General features: G+C 42.3%; 1 protein-coding gene across 1 annotated transcript in view; it reads left to right on the top strand.

Moving 5' to 3' along the window:
* The first annotated feature begins 211 nt into the window (after positions 1 to 211).
* Positions 212 to 17565, top strand: part of LOC143935892 (homeobox protein DLX-6-like) — a 29761-nt gene continuing 12407 nt past the window's right edge. The window contains exon 1 of the mRNA XM_077460064.1: positions 212 to 1299. Coding sequence (XP_077316190.1) covers positions 987 to 1299 — 313 coding nt within the window. The 5' untranslated portion in view covers positions 212 to 986. The remainder of the gene's footprint in view (positions 1300 to 17565) is intronic.

Raw genomic sequence — 17565 nt, 5'->3', positions numbered from 1 at the left:
CCACTTTTAGTAAATCAACTCTAGTGTGACCGTGTCTGTTTAATGATAGTGTCTATGCAAAGGCAAGCCCCCACCTTAGACTATATTTCCATTGCTCCTCCCTCCATCGTAGCCACCACCAAAATACCCATTATTGGACCTCCCTCTATCTATCAAGGGCTAGAACTTGGCCACTAGGCTAAGACTACATCAGAGGTGGTCACATGTTCCTCCATACCCAGAAGCACTTGATATTATGCAATGGCGGTCATGTAGAAGGGATCTGCAGGGGATCACTAGAGAGGGGAGTATAAAGAGCTCTAGGAGATCGTAGAACCTTACATTGTTACTTTAAATTCCTTAACGGGCAATATTTCGGTAACAGGTCAATGCCAATAACTGTGGGATCACAGCAGACATTATGAATCCTTTTATATTTTACTATATTGTTTCCTCTAGATGCATTGTACTATAGTATACATGCCCTTTAAAACAATAAAGCTACCCTTTAAATTATATATTTGTAAGTGTTATTAGCATGCCTTGCAGGGGATTCCACGTCGATGTATCTAAACAGATGCAAGCTCCTTGACAATAAACATACTGTATGTGTTTTTTTTTTTTGTTTTGCAGATGATGTCCCTCCCTCCTCCCTATCATCCTCACTTGTTGATCAGACTGCTGAAGCAAGTTGTAACCTGCAGACCAGCTCGGGTCTGTGAACAGTCTTCATTCAACCAGCTGCCTGCAAAAAAAGAAGTAATTATATTAATGAGGGCTTCCCTGGGGAAGAATCTGTGACATCAGGAGAGGTGCTTACCAATTACAGGGCTGGGGGGCGGCTCCAGGACTTCAGTAGAACTGACTTGTAGGAACACTTGCCAAATGACAGACTAGTAATGTTTGACTAAAGTTTCTGGTGGCTGGAAAAGATATGAAATGGAGCGTGATGATGGCTCAGCACCAGGTTTGACATCAAGGAGGACTGGTTGACCACCAAAGCTGAGATGACCTCTATTGCTGATACTTTTTTGGACCCATCAAAGTCTTCCTATCTCGAGTTTGGCCATGGACCGCCATCTTCTTCACAAAGCCAACACTCTCCAGTTTTGGCACACGGACCTTATTCCTTGCATGGCTTCCATCCAGCTGGCCATGAGGGCCTGTTTTCTCCAGGAGCTTCAGCCTATGGAGGACGGTCATTCCCATACCCCTATTCTACCTCCGCAGCCAACCAGCATCATAACGGGAATCCGTACCTGAGCTACCAGCATTACAATAATACACTTAACCACAGTGGAAGACTACATGAAGATCCCGGTAGGTTATACCACATTGCCAAATGGCATCTTCTGACATTCATGCAGGATTAATCTTATTTAATAAAGCAATGGAAAGAGCAATGATTAAGTGCAGTAACCCTTAGTAACTAATCAGGTTTAAGGGAAAGGCTGTCCTATAACCTACAGGCTAACTCGGATTGTTTGCTGTGGTTTACTGCCCTTTGCACATTGGTCTTTTAACGTATGGTATGCATTTATTACTTACCAAGTGACAGTAAATGTAGTGCAAGGGCAATGTTGTAGAGTAAAAAGTAGCGACCTGTAAGGGATTGGCTCTGAGCACCCCAGAGTAGAAATTAGATTTATGCTACAGGCCACTGTAATGCATACAGTGAATTACAATTCCACAAGTTTCCTCATTGAATAATGCATACTATATTATGCCCAAGTGAGAATTAGATCATATTCTTCTTTATTGTATTTGTTACTATATCCTGTTTATGTGCTGAAGTTTTATATATTTATTTAATTATATTTATGATCCTCAATATATTTACCTCTTTGTTTTAGTTAATTTATACTGATTTATATTAGCCTTTTATAATATTTCTCTCTTTTTTTTTTTTCGTATGGCACACACACGTTCAGTATAATAACTATATAAAAAAGTCTTCATATGCTTAAGGCTTACATCAAATGCAAGTTCTAAGTAGCTAAATATTTTAATCTAAATAACCACTAGACCCGTGATGTTTGGTTAGTCTGTATGGTGGTCAGTTCAAAGGTACCCTCACCTGGACTTTTTTCCTGTCTAGCCAGCGCATTTAGAAAACTCCAAAAGCTGGAATGCATAGAGCTCCTTACATGGGGGACGTGGAAGCTGTGCGTCTGTATGATGCGTTTACCTACACTGGGGGTACAGTGTGTGCAATTTTGACCCTCGGATGAATCAAAAAGTTTACAATGCTTGTCAGCACGATACATCAATACATAATATTGAATATATGTTCTATGGATATCATATGTATGATAGAGAGACATTCTTCTAATAATTTCATTTTGTCAGCACTTTGAGATAAATGAAAATGTATTATTGTTATGGGCTGTGATAGATGGAATTTATTTATCTATTTATCGAAATATCTGTCCATTTTATCCATCAATAGATTCAAATAATTTTTGACCCCACACTCCAAAGACATGCTGGTAGGTTAATTGGCTTCTGTCTAAATTGGCCCTAGTATATGAATGTGAGTTAGGGACCTTAGAGTGTAAGCGCCTTGAGGGTAGGGACTGATGTGAATGTACAATGTATATGTAAAGCACTGCATAAATTGACAGTGCTATAAAGTACCTTAAATAATAATAATAATAATAATAATAATAGAGGATAGCCATGATAGAGCAATAAATATAGATAACAGTGATTGGATGCATAGATCTTACAATAGGCAGATATTGGGATAGATATCGGGATAGATATCGGGATAGATATCGGGATAGCTATGTATCACTGCATCTCTTTCACTGTCTATCATGATTATCGAATCTATGTCAAAATGAATTATTTGAATCTATCTAGATATCAATAGATTGACAAATAGATTTAAATAATTGTATCTGTCTATCTATTGAGATCTATCCATCTATTAAGATCTAGATAGATTCTAATAATTCATTTTGTCATAGATAATCATGATAGATTGTGAATAAGATATAGAGTGATGATATCACAATAGATAGATACTGTGATTGAGTGAATGATAGGTAGGTAGATAGGGGGGAGAAAAAAAGAGGTAGGTAGATTCATAGAATTCATTTTTGTTCTATCACAATGTCTGCCTATTGTGATATCTGTATCTATCTCTTTATTTCTATCACAATATCTATCGCTATTATCCAATCTATCTATGACCATATTAAATATTTGAATCTATCCATCAATGGATGGATAGATTTCATTTTTGTTTGATCTATCTGGATATTCATTAAGATATCTATATATCTATATATCCATCTATTGAGATCTCAATAGATAGATCTGGATATCCTATAGGATATTTATATATATCCATCTATTGAGATCTCAATAGATAGATCTGGATATCCTATAGGATATTTATATATATCCATCTATTGAGATCTCAATAGATAGATCTGGATATCCTATAGGATATTTATATATATCCATCTATTGAGATCTCAATAGATAGATCTGGATATCCTATAGGATATTTATATATATATATCCATTTATTGAGATCTCAGTAGTTGGATTTATAGCTATCTTTTTGGATGTCCAGATCTATCAATTGGGACCTCCTATAGATGGATAGATTCAAATAATTAATTTTGTTGGCACAAAATAAAAATTAAATATTTCTATTTATCTCTTGGTTGGTCTATCTCAGAGGTCTCCAAACTGCAGCCTGAGGGCCAGATGTGGCCCTTTGCTAGCCTTTATCTGGCCCTTGGGGCACAATTCCTCCCACTGATATGAGGCACTATTCCTCCCACTGATACCAACAATGGGGCACTATATCTTCCACCGATACCAATGTTGGAATACTATTCCTCCTACTTATAGGGGGAATACTCCTCCTATTGACCACCATCCCTGAGGCCATATTTATTCTCACTGATGCTGGGCCCGTGAAATCCTCTGCCCCTGCCGACCACAATCCGGCCCTCCTAAAGTCTGAAGGACACAAAAGCAGCCCTTTGTTTGAAAAGTTTGGAGACCCTTGTATCTAATCAGTCTATCCATTGAGATCTTTTTAGATAGATATGATGGACAGAAACTCTGCATCTTGTAAGGTGATGTAAACTGTGACTATGTCCACCCTCTCAGATGTCAGTGTACAGCAGTGAAATCCGTTAACAGTTCTTTCTGATTGGTCGCTGAGCATTTCCATTTCATTCTAAAGAAGTCTATCTGGTTGATATTGTCTCAGACAGACGGCTCTGCTTCTCTCTATGTGGCACATTCACCATCTATATATTTGTATCATTTAATAGGTATAGCTTTTCAGCTGAACCTTCTATCTGTGTAGTTCTACTTCTAGCGTGTCATTCGTTTGTTCTGCTTCTTGTGCCCCAAATCATATCTGCGTTTTATGGCGATCTGTTCTCTCCTTTATTTTGGACCTAGCCATCTGCGGATTAATGTAACGCCTCCTTTTTATTCGGGTTATTTAAGGATGATAAATATCTTGAACGGTTGTTTTCTGCAGGTCTCTAAATCAGTCCATTTTTAACTTTTTTTTTTTTTTATTTACACTGTAGTTGCTGAGTAGGTAGCAGTGGAAAATCAGCCAGTCTGCCTTTTTGCTAAAAAAATAAAAAAAGTGGTTTGGTATGTCTAGCCCCAGACGCCATGCAGATGTGATTACCTGCAAACAGTGTCATCCAGTCATTGATTTCTACAGGCGAGTGGCCACAGCTGATCAGAAACTGACCATACCTGTTGCAGAAATGCACTGATATGGGCTGGCCATGTTAATGAGCACTCAGAGTGATGTGTGATTTGACACCTACTTGAAGTCTGAAGCCAAGTTTGTGTTTTTTTTTAATTTATTTTTTTATTTTTAGGACCTGGATAGAGTAGGGGTTAAGGGCACACTGTTGCATTTTTACCGTTCACAACACAAGCTGCAACAAAAAATCATACCCCCTGTTGCATCAACACTGCCAACCGTACGTGACCCATTTAAGTGAATGGAGCCCCGACTTATTCAGACTGAGACCACAGTTGGGACATGGTGGTGCAGGCTTTACAGGGTTAAAACGGGCAATAAGGAGGTGACCTATTGCCTCCTCACCACCTCTCAAATGCATTGAAAAGCAATCCATCGCACATCACTGTTCAGAGGGGAGGCAAGTATAAACTTAGGCTGGCTGTATACGGTTAGATTATCATCGCTTTTTCGTGTGAACATCATTCAACAATCCAGCAATAATTAGGATCCATTAATTATTCAGATATGTCAACGCTTAGAATTTTTATGGAGAAAAATATTTTTCTAGCACATTTGCAATACGTATTGTGTATTATTATTATTATTTATTCTTTATTTTTTATTTTTTTATTATATATATATTTTTTCTATCAAAAATTTGCCTACACCGAATTTTGTTGAAATGGGGGTGGGAGGAGTTCCATCCTGATACCACAAAGTTTTTGAAATTCCACCATCAGTATAACTCTTGTATTGCTGCCGCTTGAGCCCCATTCAAACTTTGCAATCTGGAACCGCAGGCAGAATTGCGGCAATTCCAGATTGCATGGCAATAGCTGCAAGCAGCACGAAATGTTTTTGGGTGCCATTATCCTTCAACGGGATCACAAACGTGATGTGATTCTGCTGCAATCAAGCCTTTGAAAATTGCGTCAAGAGTTGCGCCTGAAAAGCGGCAGAAGTGTCTTTTCAGGCGACAGATGCACGTAGTGTAGCTCATGCAAGTGAATTGTGTAACAATTATGCTTTAAAAATCGTGTAATGGGAACGCTGGTTTCTGCTATGTGATATGTGAACGGGGCCTAAAGCTGAACTCCTGGAGTTCATCAAAATCTACTATTGGCATGGGCTTCCTCCTGCCATGCAAGGCATGTGCAATCTAGGGGGGCAGGAGTAAGGTGTATTGCAAAGCTGCATGCTTTCGGGCACTCATACTTGCTGGCTCCCAAGCCCTACTCTTGTGTTTCCATAAGGCACCCCCATTCCCTCCCCACTGGATAGGATTGACAACAGCAGAAGCCAATGGCTCCCACTGCTGTGTCTGAGCCAATGAAATAAATCGTAATAGCCTGTTCTCTTATGCACAGCGCTGGATTAAGATCAGGCTCAGGTAATTATGGGGGGGGGCTGATGTTTTTTTTTTTTTTTTACCTGAATGTATTAAGGTAAAAGACAGGATTGCTGAGAAGCATAGGCTCATTTATGACCAACTAATAAACCAATACCTTACCCTCCAAAGAGACACAAGTTGATTAGGTTGGTTTAGCTGATTAGGCAAGGCCACAGCTTTATTGAACTTCCCAAATGCACCAAACACCAATGGCAGTCAGTTATAATGTGAGCACCAGAAACCTAACTAGAAGCTTCAGGGCCCCAGTGCAAGAAACTACAAATGCCACCCCCTCCACCCCCCCCCCACCCCCACCACTTCCATCCAAGCCCTGGGCTTCCAGTTCTTGGAGGGCATCCATGGACATCCTTCGAGAACCCTGCTCCCTGGGGCGCACATACAGCGGACTCTGTGACTGTCATGGCTGATCACGTTAAAGGGTCGATCACAGAGGTCCTTTATCATGTGATCAGCTGATCACATGTAAACATACTTGCCAGTTATCGGCAGTCCTTTTTCCCACGCTGTGTATGTGTGAGGAAAGGAGAGCCGATAACCGTCAAGGCTGTCAGTACATTGTTAACACTGATAATCAGTGCCTCCTCAGCCGGACTCTCTCTCATACAGCCCAGAGACTGCATTGACAGTTCCCCCTTCCTCGCATGGATGGGAGAGGAGAGAGCTGATCTGCTCCTTCTCCTCCCGCCCCTCTCCTCCTATGTGCACCACGGAAAGGGTGAAAGACAGGAGATGAATGATCAAATTCAGCTGCTTAGCTTCACACTTACTGCGGTGCACACACACAGGAGAGGGGCGGGAGGAGAAGGATCAGAACGGTTTTCTCCTCTCCCATCCATGCGAGGGAGGAGAGAAGGGCAACTGTCAGTGCAGATTCTGGGCTGTATGAGAGATGCTCTTAGCTCAGAGCCCTGCTGCCACAACTCCGCTGGAGCCTCCCGACGGTGGCCAAATGCCAGGGCCTGGTCGCATGTGCGACCTTTGTGACCCTGGTAGTTACGCTACTGGCGAGCACCCATAAAACATAATTTTACAGTAGGCCTGTCTTTCCCATCAGTGCCAGACCAGCATCAGACTGACCCCAGAATTTAACTTGAGGGCATAACCCATTAAGCAACATCAATTGCTGGCAAGGTCAAAACTGACAACTGTCAACGGGCGGGAAGGGGCTCAACTCTTGTGACAGCTGAATCTCCGCAGAACGGTTGGATGTGCCCCAGCGTAGCCTTTTCCTAGAGTTCAGGCTCCACCCAGTCACCTCAGTTCTTTATAGCCAATCACCCATGGACAAATTTGCCTCTTTTTTGAGACAGCCATACATGGATTGAAACTGGGCCCATTCAGCAGGGATTGGCTGAGATTTGATCCATGTATGGGCAAGTGGATTGTACCAAGTAGGTCCATCACTCTTACTTACAATAAGACCATGGAGAACGAATGTAGCCACCCTGTAACAGATTACAGCAACCTAAAGGTAATTTTTGAGACTTTTTGAGACTCGCTTTTTTTAAAATATCAACTATGCGGAACTCCTTCTCCAATCTGTGCACTGCACATAGCCTGGGTCCAGGCAGCAGAGTTCCTCCTCCCCACCCAGCACATTATACTGAGATCAGATTCCCTTACAGCACAGCCACGATCTGCACAGAGTGTAGCTGGCTGCTATGTTGCAGTACTAGCCTGTGAAATTCAGTGGTTGGAATGGCAGCACAGCTAGAGTAGCCCTACTAACCCCCAATCCTCTGCCCCCCTAACATTTTCTCTGTGCTCACATCAGATCGGCTAGATCCAACCCTGTAGAATATAATTCTTCACAGTGAGGTTGCATGGTCCAGGACCTCCAGCATCACATGATACAGATCAGCAAGACATAATGCTCCCCAGTTATAATAACATATATGTGGGCTGTAAATGGAGTCTGACTGCTTTTCTGCATCACTAGCAGACATGGTTCTGGATGGTGTTTAACAGCTTTGTCTGCTGACAGTACTCCCTCTACCTGTTATGCTTTTTAAAAATTAGACAATTCAACTGAAGCGTGCACATTCTCATGGAGGTTATTTTATTTGTAAAGTTACGTCTTCCTCTGAAAGGATTGTCTGTCTCTGATTCTTACCTATGGTTTTAGCCGGTTTCCTTTTGATGGCTAAAAAGTATAATATTCCTTTTTTTATTTTTCACCTGGTAACCCTACAGATGACACACTTCCTGCCCCTGGGTGGCAATGTTTACCCCTGCACTGTATCTATGGAGGGAGCCATGGTTGTCACCACATCCAAACATGTCTTCCTTTCTTCTTACATGGGGGTGGGGGATTAAGTAGTTTACAAAAGGAAGATAAATTGTTTATTCATAACACACTACTTGTCCCAGGGTGGTTATGTTCACCCCTCCACTGTATCTATAGAAGAAGCCATGGTTGCCACCCAAATTGGACTTCAAACATGTCTCCCTTTCTTCATCTTCAACGATTAGTCATTTACAGACGTTAGTTACCATTGTTTAACACATTTCCTTGGTGGCTACGTTCACCCCTCCACTGTATCTATTGAGGGAGCCAAAGTTGTTATGCAGGTTAGACTTCAAACATCTTTCCCTTTCTGCATCTCAATTATATGGGGAGAGAGATGGGTCAGTAGCTTACAAAAAAGGGAAGAGAAGACTGTTCAGAACATATTTTCTGTTCTTGGTTGGGTAAGTTCACCCCTCAATTGTATCTATGGAAAGAGTCATGGCTGTCACCCAGGCTAGACTTTAAAATGTAATTTCACCTTTACAAAAAATCTGTAAGGTGAACTTACACTGGACCCCCTCCCCAGATTTTCTGTAAAGGTGAACATCGTGGATGTCTCAGCTTCTAGTCAGGTACTGCTAACATCCTACATTGCACTTTGCCTTACCAGGATACTTTCATATACACTTTGTTTGTCCTGCTCAACAGGACGCCAAGTGCACCAATGCCAGGCTAGCCAAAGATCCTTGATATCTTTGGCTAGATCAACATGGGCACCAGTGGAATCTATACAACTAATCAGAGTCATGGTATATGGGGATGGCACATCCACCAAGGATCACTTGGCTCTATAAGTATATATAAATATCTAACATTATTCCTCACACTGCAGTTTTTGTAATTTGTATATTTCTTGATCTTAGGGCAAGTTCCCTTGTTGGGCTGAAGTATTTGAGACGCATTCTCGATCTGGGGCTATTCGTGCACTGCTTTCTCTTATTTCCCCTTCCTTCATGTTGTGTGCTGGGCATTTCACATCTCCCATTGAAACCCGGTGCCAATGGGATCGCCTGTGGAAGCTATAGGCGAAACACGTAGTGATCCCTTGGTACTTTCACTTTCTGTGGGGCCCTGATATGGAAGACTACCCTTATCCAAGTCGCACGTTCACCGTATTTATTATCTTGTGTATACATAGGGTCAACCGACATGGAACAATACCATATGTACTCTCCTTTTTTTAATCTATTTCATGATTTTAAGATTCTATTGAGTGCTCTTTTCCTTTAATTTTGGGTCTACTAGTTGCTACCAATTAAAAATCCAGTATTTATATTTGGATGTGATACCACATTCTGAACGTATCAACATTTTTTTCTCTTTACCCTTTAACCCGTTGACAACCAGCCGCTGTCGTTGCCAACCAGCCGCTGCAGGTTGGCGTGGCTGCGCAAACTGCCGTAGGTGTACGTTGGCGGCTTTAAGAGCTGTGGGAGGCGCGCCCGCAGCGCAACGCCGGGAACCGATGTGCGTGGCTGCGATTTCCGCTGGCCACCTGCGATCGCTCCACAGAGAGACAGAACGGGGATCTGTCAATGTAGATAGACAGATCCCCATTCTGACAGGAAAATAGAGAGAGATCTGCCGTTTCTAGTGATCAGGAACAGCGATCTCTCTCCTCCTCCTGGTCAGTCCCATCCCCCTACAGTTAGAAACGCCTCCCAAGGAACACATTTATCCCCTTGATTACCCCCTAGTGTTAACCCCTTCCCTGCCAGTGACATTTACACAGTAATCAGTGCATTTTTATAGCACTGATCGCTGTATAAATGGTCCCAAAAAAGTGTCAAGTGTCCAATCGGTCCACTGCAATGTCGCGCTAAAAATTGGTGATCACCACCATTACTAGTAAAAAAAAAAATAATTATAATAAAAATGCCATAAATATATCCCCTATTTTATGTAAGATAATATTGTTTAATAACACTTACTGTCCTCTACTACATGGGAGGGAGATTAGTAGGGAAAACACTTGTTTTCTACCTTATCTTCTATCTCATTACAGATTATTTACTTTACTTTACTTAAAAAAAAAAGTATATGTTTTCTATGTTTTATATATATATATATATTAAAAAATAGTAATTAAAATAGTAAATGTTGTGGTTGTGTGATCTAATAGGTGACATTGTTGGCAGGTCACACCTTAAAGTGGTTGTAAACCCACTCCACTATAAAAAAATTTAAAATAAATAAATAACCGGCAAGACAAAGACATAATGAGCTAGTATGCATAGCATACCAGCGCATGAAAAAATACTCACTTGAGAGCGAAGCCCCCGCAGTGATCCCTGTACACCAGTCCGGCCAGCGACATCACTCCAGGAGTTATTTCTGGGCTCCGGGCTCCGGGACTTTGATTGGTGATGATGTCACCTCCGCACATGTGCGCGGGAGCCACCGGTAACGGCGCGTCAACTGAAGTAACGGCACAAATGAGACATTGCTTCAGTGCACACCGATCACATCTGCACATGCTGATACAGGAGAAATCTCCTAAACCGTGTAGGTTTAGGAGATATCCGGGGCAGCTACAGGTAAGCCTTATTATAGGCTTACCTGTAGTAAAAAGTTGATTGTAAGGGTTTACAACCTCTAGCTTCTGCTGACAATTGGATACACTGACCCCAGGAAGCTGAAATCTAACGCCAGTAATGAGCGTCCTTTATTACATGTTGCAGAATGAAAGTAGACCTGTAATTTGCCTTTGCTGAAATCTTTGAAAATATATTACAGAATGAACATAGCTGTATTACAATCATCCAGTCAAAACAGGAATTAGGGGGGGAGGGAGTTGGATTTTGTTTGATCATCGCACAGACCAAACTAAAGAGTTCCTGTCACCACTTCATTTTTTGACTTTTTTTTTTTACCAAAAATATGTAGCAGAATACATATTGGCCTAAACTGATGAGTAAATTTGTGTGTTTTTTTTTTTTTTTGCGATACGTATTATAGTAGAAAGTAAAAAAAACATTTTTTTTTTTCAAAATTGTCGACCTTTTTTGTTTATAGCGCAAAAAATAAAAACAGCAGAGGTGATCATATACCACCAAGATAAAGCTCTTGTTGTGGGTACAGCGTCGCACGACCGCCCAACTGTCAGTTAAAGTGACGCAAAAAATGACCTGGTCATTAAGGGGGTAAATCCTTCCGGGGCTAAAGTGGTTAATAGAGCGGTTTTCTAAAAATCACTACTAAAACCTACCTGAATCTGCTACACAATTTGGTACCTAAACTGGCGCAGGACCAGAGCCGTTTTTCTTTTTGGCCTGAAGATTATGTAACCCCCCCCATCTATATTTTTTGAAAGAGAATAAAATATTGGTCATTCCAATTTTTTATGCCCCATGATATTAGCACAACTGTTTGAATTTTAGGGCACACAAATGCAATCAATTACCCCAATTTTTGTTGTAAACTATAAAAGATGAACTTGTGCCAAGTAAATACCCAATATGTCAAACCTTAAAATTACATGTGCCTATTTTAAGTTTTGAGCATAGTCACCCTCGACACATGCATTTAGAATTTGTGTGTGTGTGTGTGTGTTTAAGGGGGTAGGTAAGAGGGGGCTCAAGGGTGTGTGTTGGGGTGTGTGTGTTTTTTGTTTTTTTTTACCGGTTCTCTTTAATGGTGTCTCACCTGTCCTCCAAATATACTATTAAAATTCAGATCGCATTTCATTAGTTTCCCAGGACCTGAAAGTGATGTTTGTAGGTGGGGTGCAGCGTGATGTGACAGCAATAATACATACAGTCCGGTGCAACGGAAAAGTTGTATTGAGTGCAGAAACCATTCACAACAAATCCGGTGGGAAGGCTGCCCAAAGGGTACACTCATGGTTTCCAGTAGTGTGAAGAGAGTGAGTATCAGCAGGACGGACCTCTATAGAGAGCATAATGTGGCCTGGCCATCACATGCGAAGTGGGGTGATGTCCAAAAGAGTTGCGTCCCTACGCTTTTCCTCCTCGCCTGGAACCTCTCCATACTGCTAGTGCTGTCCCTAACAGGCGAGGTACCTGTCCTTACTCTACCAAATCACAAAATGCACATCAAACTTGGGAGCCTGGACCTTAAATAGGATCTTCTGATCCAAGATGGCTGCCAGTCACATGGGTAGGCAGCATCCAACCGGGTTACTTTTCCAGTGACCCAGGAAACAATAGGACCTTTTTGGGGTTTCTTTCCCCCTTGAATTTCTTTCCAGCTACAGGGCCACTGTGGATGAGCGCCACCTGTAGTGGAGAAGGTAGACTGCACTTGTCTACACATTGCTTCCACAGGAAGGGGGAATCGGCAAACAAATGTTCGCCAATTTCCCACCCCTCTACTTGGCAGAACTTGCCATGCTGGTTCCGTGTCCACCGAATGCAGTGGTTGACTTTCAATGGGTCTGTGGAAGCGATCTTGTGGCTGCACAGCCACCGGATCTCTTCCATCTGACAGCTGGCCTGTCAGATTTACACAGCCACTAGGAGTATGTATAAAATCCCCCTGCTGCCACTGACGTAGAATCTAAAACTGTGGCAGTAAAAGGGTTAAAGGTCCATATCACTAGAATAATGGTGCTAATGCTTTACTGAATTCCCCTGATAGTGACTGCCCCAGGTGGCTATCCTGGCTTACGCGTTTCAAGGGGGGACCCTCCTCCTTAAAGCTATCCTTTTTTGATAAAGCAGGTTAACCCTTGTAACACGTAATCCAGGATTCACACTTGAGGAAGTCAAAATGTTTTTTGTGTGTTGCGCTGCTGGATTATATATGTCCAGGATAGGGGGAGAGGGGGGGGGGGGGTCTTTTGAGAAAAAAACCTGGGAAAATGGAGGGGAGAAAAATAGGATGGGGAAATGGGGGTATCTGCTATAGTTTATATGTATAACAGATTTTTGGGTTTCAAATCTGCTGCTTCGCAGAGTTTTGCAGAGAATATGGCAAATAATAGTCAATGGGTAGCTGGCAGGATCATAGGTTATAGTCAATAGTCAATAGTTGTAAAGATAGCCATAGGAAAGGGAGAATTTCTTAGCACAAGCAGGTAGGCAGCATGTTCAAGGGTAGAAGGCACCTTTAGAAGATATACAAATAGAAGAAAAACAGCGCCAACCTAAGTGCAGTATTTTTAGATCACAAGTATTTATTTGTAAAAGTAATACACTCACTCTCTACCAGAATGTTTCAGGCACATCACGTTTTACGTGTGAGGAAAGGTTTCTGGGGGACATCGCAGGGCTCCCGAGGAGAAGCAGTTTCTCTTTCAGCTGTTTCTTACGTCCGGTGGCGCCGGTGGTTCCCAGTGTCTCACGGTCCGGTGTAGCAGCGTCAAGGAGATCCGTTCGTTGGTCGTGCGGGGTCGCGCTGTGATGACGGTGATGACGTTCGTTGCATGCGTTCGGAGCATGCGTGCTCCTTCATCAGGCATCCCTGATGAAGGAGCACGCATGCTCCGAACGCGTGCAACGAACGTCATCACCGTCATCACAGCGCGACCCCGCACGACCAACGAACGGATCTCCTTGATCACCTTGACGCTGCTACACCGGACCGTGAGACGCTGAGAACCACCGGCGCCCCTGGACGTAAGAAACAGCTGAAAGAGAAACCGCTTCTCCTCGGGAGCCCTGCGATGTCCCCCAGAAACCTTTCCTCACACGTAAAACGTGATGTGCCTGAAACATTCTGGTAGAGAGTGAGTGTATTACTTTTACAAATAAATACTTGTGATCTAAAAATACTGCACTTAGGTTGGCGCTGTTTTTCTTCTATTTGTACACTTGAGGAAGTGACTATGTGCTGCTAAATGTGTTGGACAATCTCGGTAACCAAATAAAGGGTTTTGGGAGCCTGGTCCCCAGCCAGGACTCACCAAGGGGAAGAGAAGCAAATGGAGTATCTCGGTACAATTTAAAGAGTACAATGTACAATTACATTGTAACGAGATAGTCCATTTGCTCCTCTTCTCTTTGGTGAGTCCTGGCTGGGGACCAGGCTCCCAAAACCCTTTATGTCATTAAGTCTTGGACGATGGTACAACCCTTGTTTTAACACACATACCCATTGACATCGCCTTTAGAGGCCATTCATATTTTTCTACTTTCGGTAACCAGTTGATGGAGCAGGTCTCTCCTTGATTAGCTTTGACCAAAAACTTTTGTGTGTGTAAAACCTAATTTTACAATGAATTTTTTTTTCCTTGAAGATATCATGTTGGCGCGCTTTCTATAGTAGTAATTTTTAAGTTTTTTTTTTTAAGGTTCTAGCACTAACCCGAGTTTTCCACGTAAGCAGTGACCTATGTTTTGCCTGTCCCTCACCTGCCTCCTTGAGTGGCCTGTCAGTACAGGTCATGGTAGGTCTTGAACTGTCACTCTAAACCACCTCTGTGCTATGTAGTATTTCCACATTCCTGGTATTTCACACTGGCCATTGATGACCTTGTCAACTGCCCCTTCGTATCTTCGTTTTTTGACGAAACCGTACATTGCTTAGCGTGTAAATACTTTTTTTCAGAACTTGTATTCCATACTAAACCATCAGCAAATAAATGAAGGAATCTATACTTGTGGTACTGGAAATCCTATAAATTTCATTTTAGTAAATTTCTTGCGAGTGTGAGTGTTCACAATGGATTTTAGACTTTTTTTTTTTCTTTGTAGAAATCCTTTTTTACTCTAACTATTACGTGAATAAGGTTTTCTGGCCCAAAACCTTTTATAGAGGCTGAAGTGTTTTGGAAGAAAAATCGATCCGAACTAAAATAATAATAATTATAATAATAATAATAATTATAATCAATCTTTTTCTGCAAACTAGTTCTGGAGCTGTCCACCACCAGTCGCCCCCCTTTTTATTTATTTATTTATTTATGTTCTATCCTCAGTCTTTCAGGCTGAGTAGTGGGCAGCATCATTAATCACTTCAGCCCCGGAAGGTTTTACTCCCTTCCTTACCAGAGCACTTTTTGCGATTCGGCACTGCAACGCTTTAACTGACAATTGCGCGGTCGTGCCACGTGACTCCCAAACAAAATTCACGTCCTTTTCTCCCCATAAATAGAGCTTTTTTTTGGTGGTATTTGATCCCCTCTGCGTTTTTTATTTTTTGCGCTATAAACAAAAAAAGACAGCCAATTTTGAAAAAAATTCATTATTTTTTACTTTTTGCTATAATAAATATCCCCCACAAATATAAAAAAAAAATTTTTCCCTCTGTTTAGGCTGATACGTATTCTTCTACATATTTTTGGTAAAAAAATCGCAATAAGCGTATATTGATTGGTTTGCGCAAAAGTTATAGCGTTTTTTATGGCATTTTTATTAATATATATATTTGTTTTACTAGTAATGGCAGCGATCAGCGATTTTTATCATGACTGCTACATTATTGCGGACACATCTGACAATTTTGCCAAATTTTTGGGACCATTGGCATTAATACAGCGATCAATGCTATAAAATTGCATTACTTGCTGTAAAAAGGTCACTGGCAGTGAAGGGTTTAACACTAGGGGGCAGAGAGGGGTTAAGTGTGTCCTGGGGGAGTGTTTCTAACTGTCTGGGGGATGGGCTAGCAGTGACACAACACTGATCGCTGCTCCCGATGACAGGGAGCAGACGATCAGTGTCCTGTCACTAGGCAGAACGGGGAGATGCTGTTTACATCGGCATCTCCCCGTTCTTGATCTTTGTGACACGATTGTGGGTATCCCCGCGGTGATCGAGTCCGTGGGACCTGCAGGCATGGTCACGAACCTCGCGGCAGGCCCACGCGCGTGCGTGCACGCCGGGAATTTCAAAGTAATCTGCGAGTACGTTACTTTGCCCAGCCATGCCATTCTGCCGATATATATATGCTGTCAGCGGTCAGAAAGTGGTTAAAGCCATTTCTTCTGAGCTCAGGCTATCTTGTACACAGAACCTCTGGGCACTATGAGGGGGCACTATGTGCACAGCATTACTATTGTCTTTGGAGCGCTCAAAGGTGTCCCGGGTCTGTTACAATCCTATAGTGTATATTAAAAAAAAAATTTGGCGGTGCGCTGCTAAAGTGTTTGGGTTTGGCTTGAAGAAAAGTGGCAACCCTAGTTACAAATACTGTAGCTACTGACTTTTAATATATAAACACTTACCTGTCCAGGTAGCCTGCGATGTCAGCAGCCCAGTCGATTTTCGGATCAGCTGTCAGGTTTTGACGCCGGCATTCGTCGTAAGGGAAACCGGCGGTGAAACCTTTCGGCTTCACAGCTGGTTCCCTACTGCATGAAGCATGCTGCACTTTCTAATTAGCCCAGCGGCGGTGGAAGGAGGAGGGGGACAAATTTCCAAGTGATGGGCCTCCTGGAAGTGGGGAAGGGTACCTGTCAAACAGGTACCCCCTCCCCCCTGAAAGGTGCCAAATGTGGCAACCGAAAGGGGGGTGGGGGAGGAAGCATATCAGTGGAAGTTCCACTTTTGGGTGAAACTCCTCTTTAAGTGATTAATCCTCTGCGTTGTGTAAAAAGGCTTTGATCCTGTAAGCACAGATCCTCCCTCTCCTGAACTGTCACTCTGGACAAGTCCAGATAAGACACAGTGAGGGTAGTCCTGCTGCACATGCTCAGTTTGGTCTCTATTGCTGGAGAGAACATTTCCTGTTACAGTTAAGCTGTTCAGGTCACATGGTATTGACATCACACATGTGGGCGTGTATACAGATCCTAAATGACAGCCCAGTCCCTCTCCCCTCCAACTAAACTAAAAAAGAACACAGTGGGTGGGATGTCACATCTTGATTGATGGATGATCCGCCTCCCATAAAAGGACGAGGACACAGGCTATTGTGGATTTCAAGAGGCAGTGACTCCCATAAACCAGATAGCACCACAGTACATGTTTTTGCATTGTTCTTTTTTGACCTTTGAACAGCATCAGTTACAGCCTGCAGACCTGCATATTGAGGTCATGGATATTTCTAAACTTTTAAAAATACATTTGTTTCCCAATTTCTATATTCATAAATAATACAGATCATGCCAAAAATGTGTTTTCTCTTTTTCATATTTGTGATCCCCCTCTCCCTCTCCTGTCATCCTCATCCCACTGGGCACACCACTGCCACCTTGCTAATACCCCGTCCCCTGTCATCCTCATCACACCTGGCAACCTT

Source organism: Lithobates pipiens, unplaced genomic scaffold (assembly GCF_037356315.1).
Source record: "Lithobates pipiens isolate NorthernLeopardFrog02 unplaced genomic scaffold, aLitPip1_a1.2 Scaffold_28, whole genome shotgun sequence".
NCBI classification, from domain to species: domain Eukaryota; kingdom Metazoa; phylum Chordata; class Amphibia; order Anura; family Ranidae; genus Lithobates; species Lithobates pipiens.
Note: the sequence above shows the minus strand (reverse complement) of the source record. Positions and strands in the feature narration are given on the sequence as shown.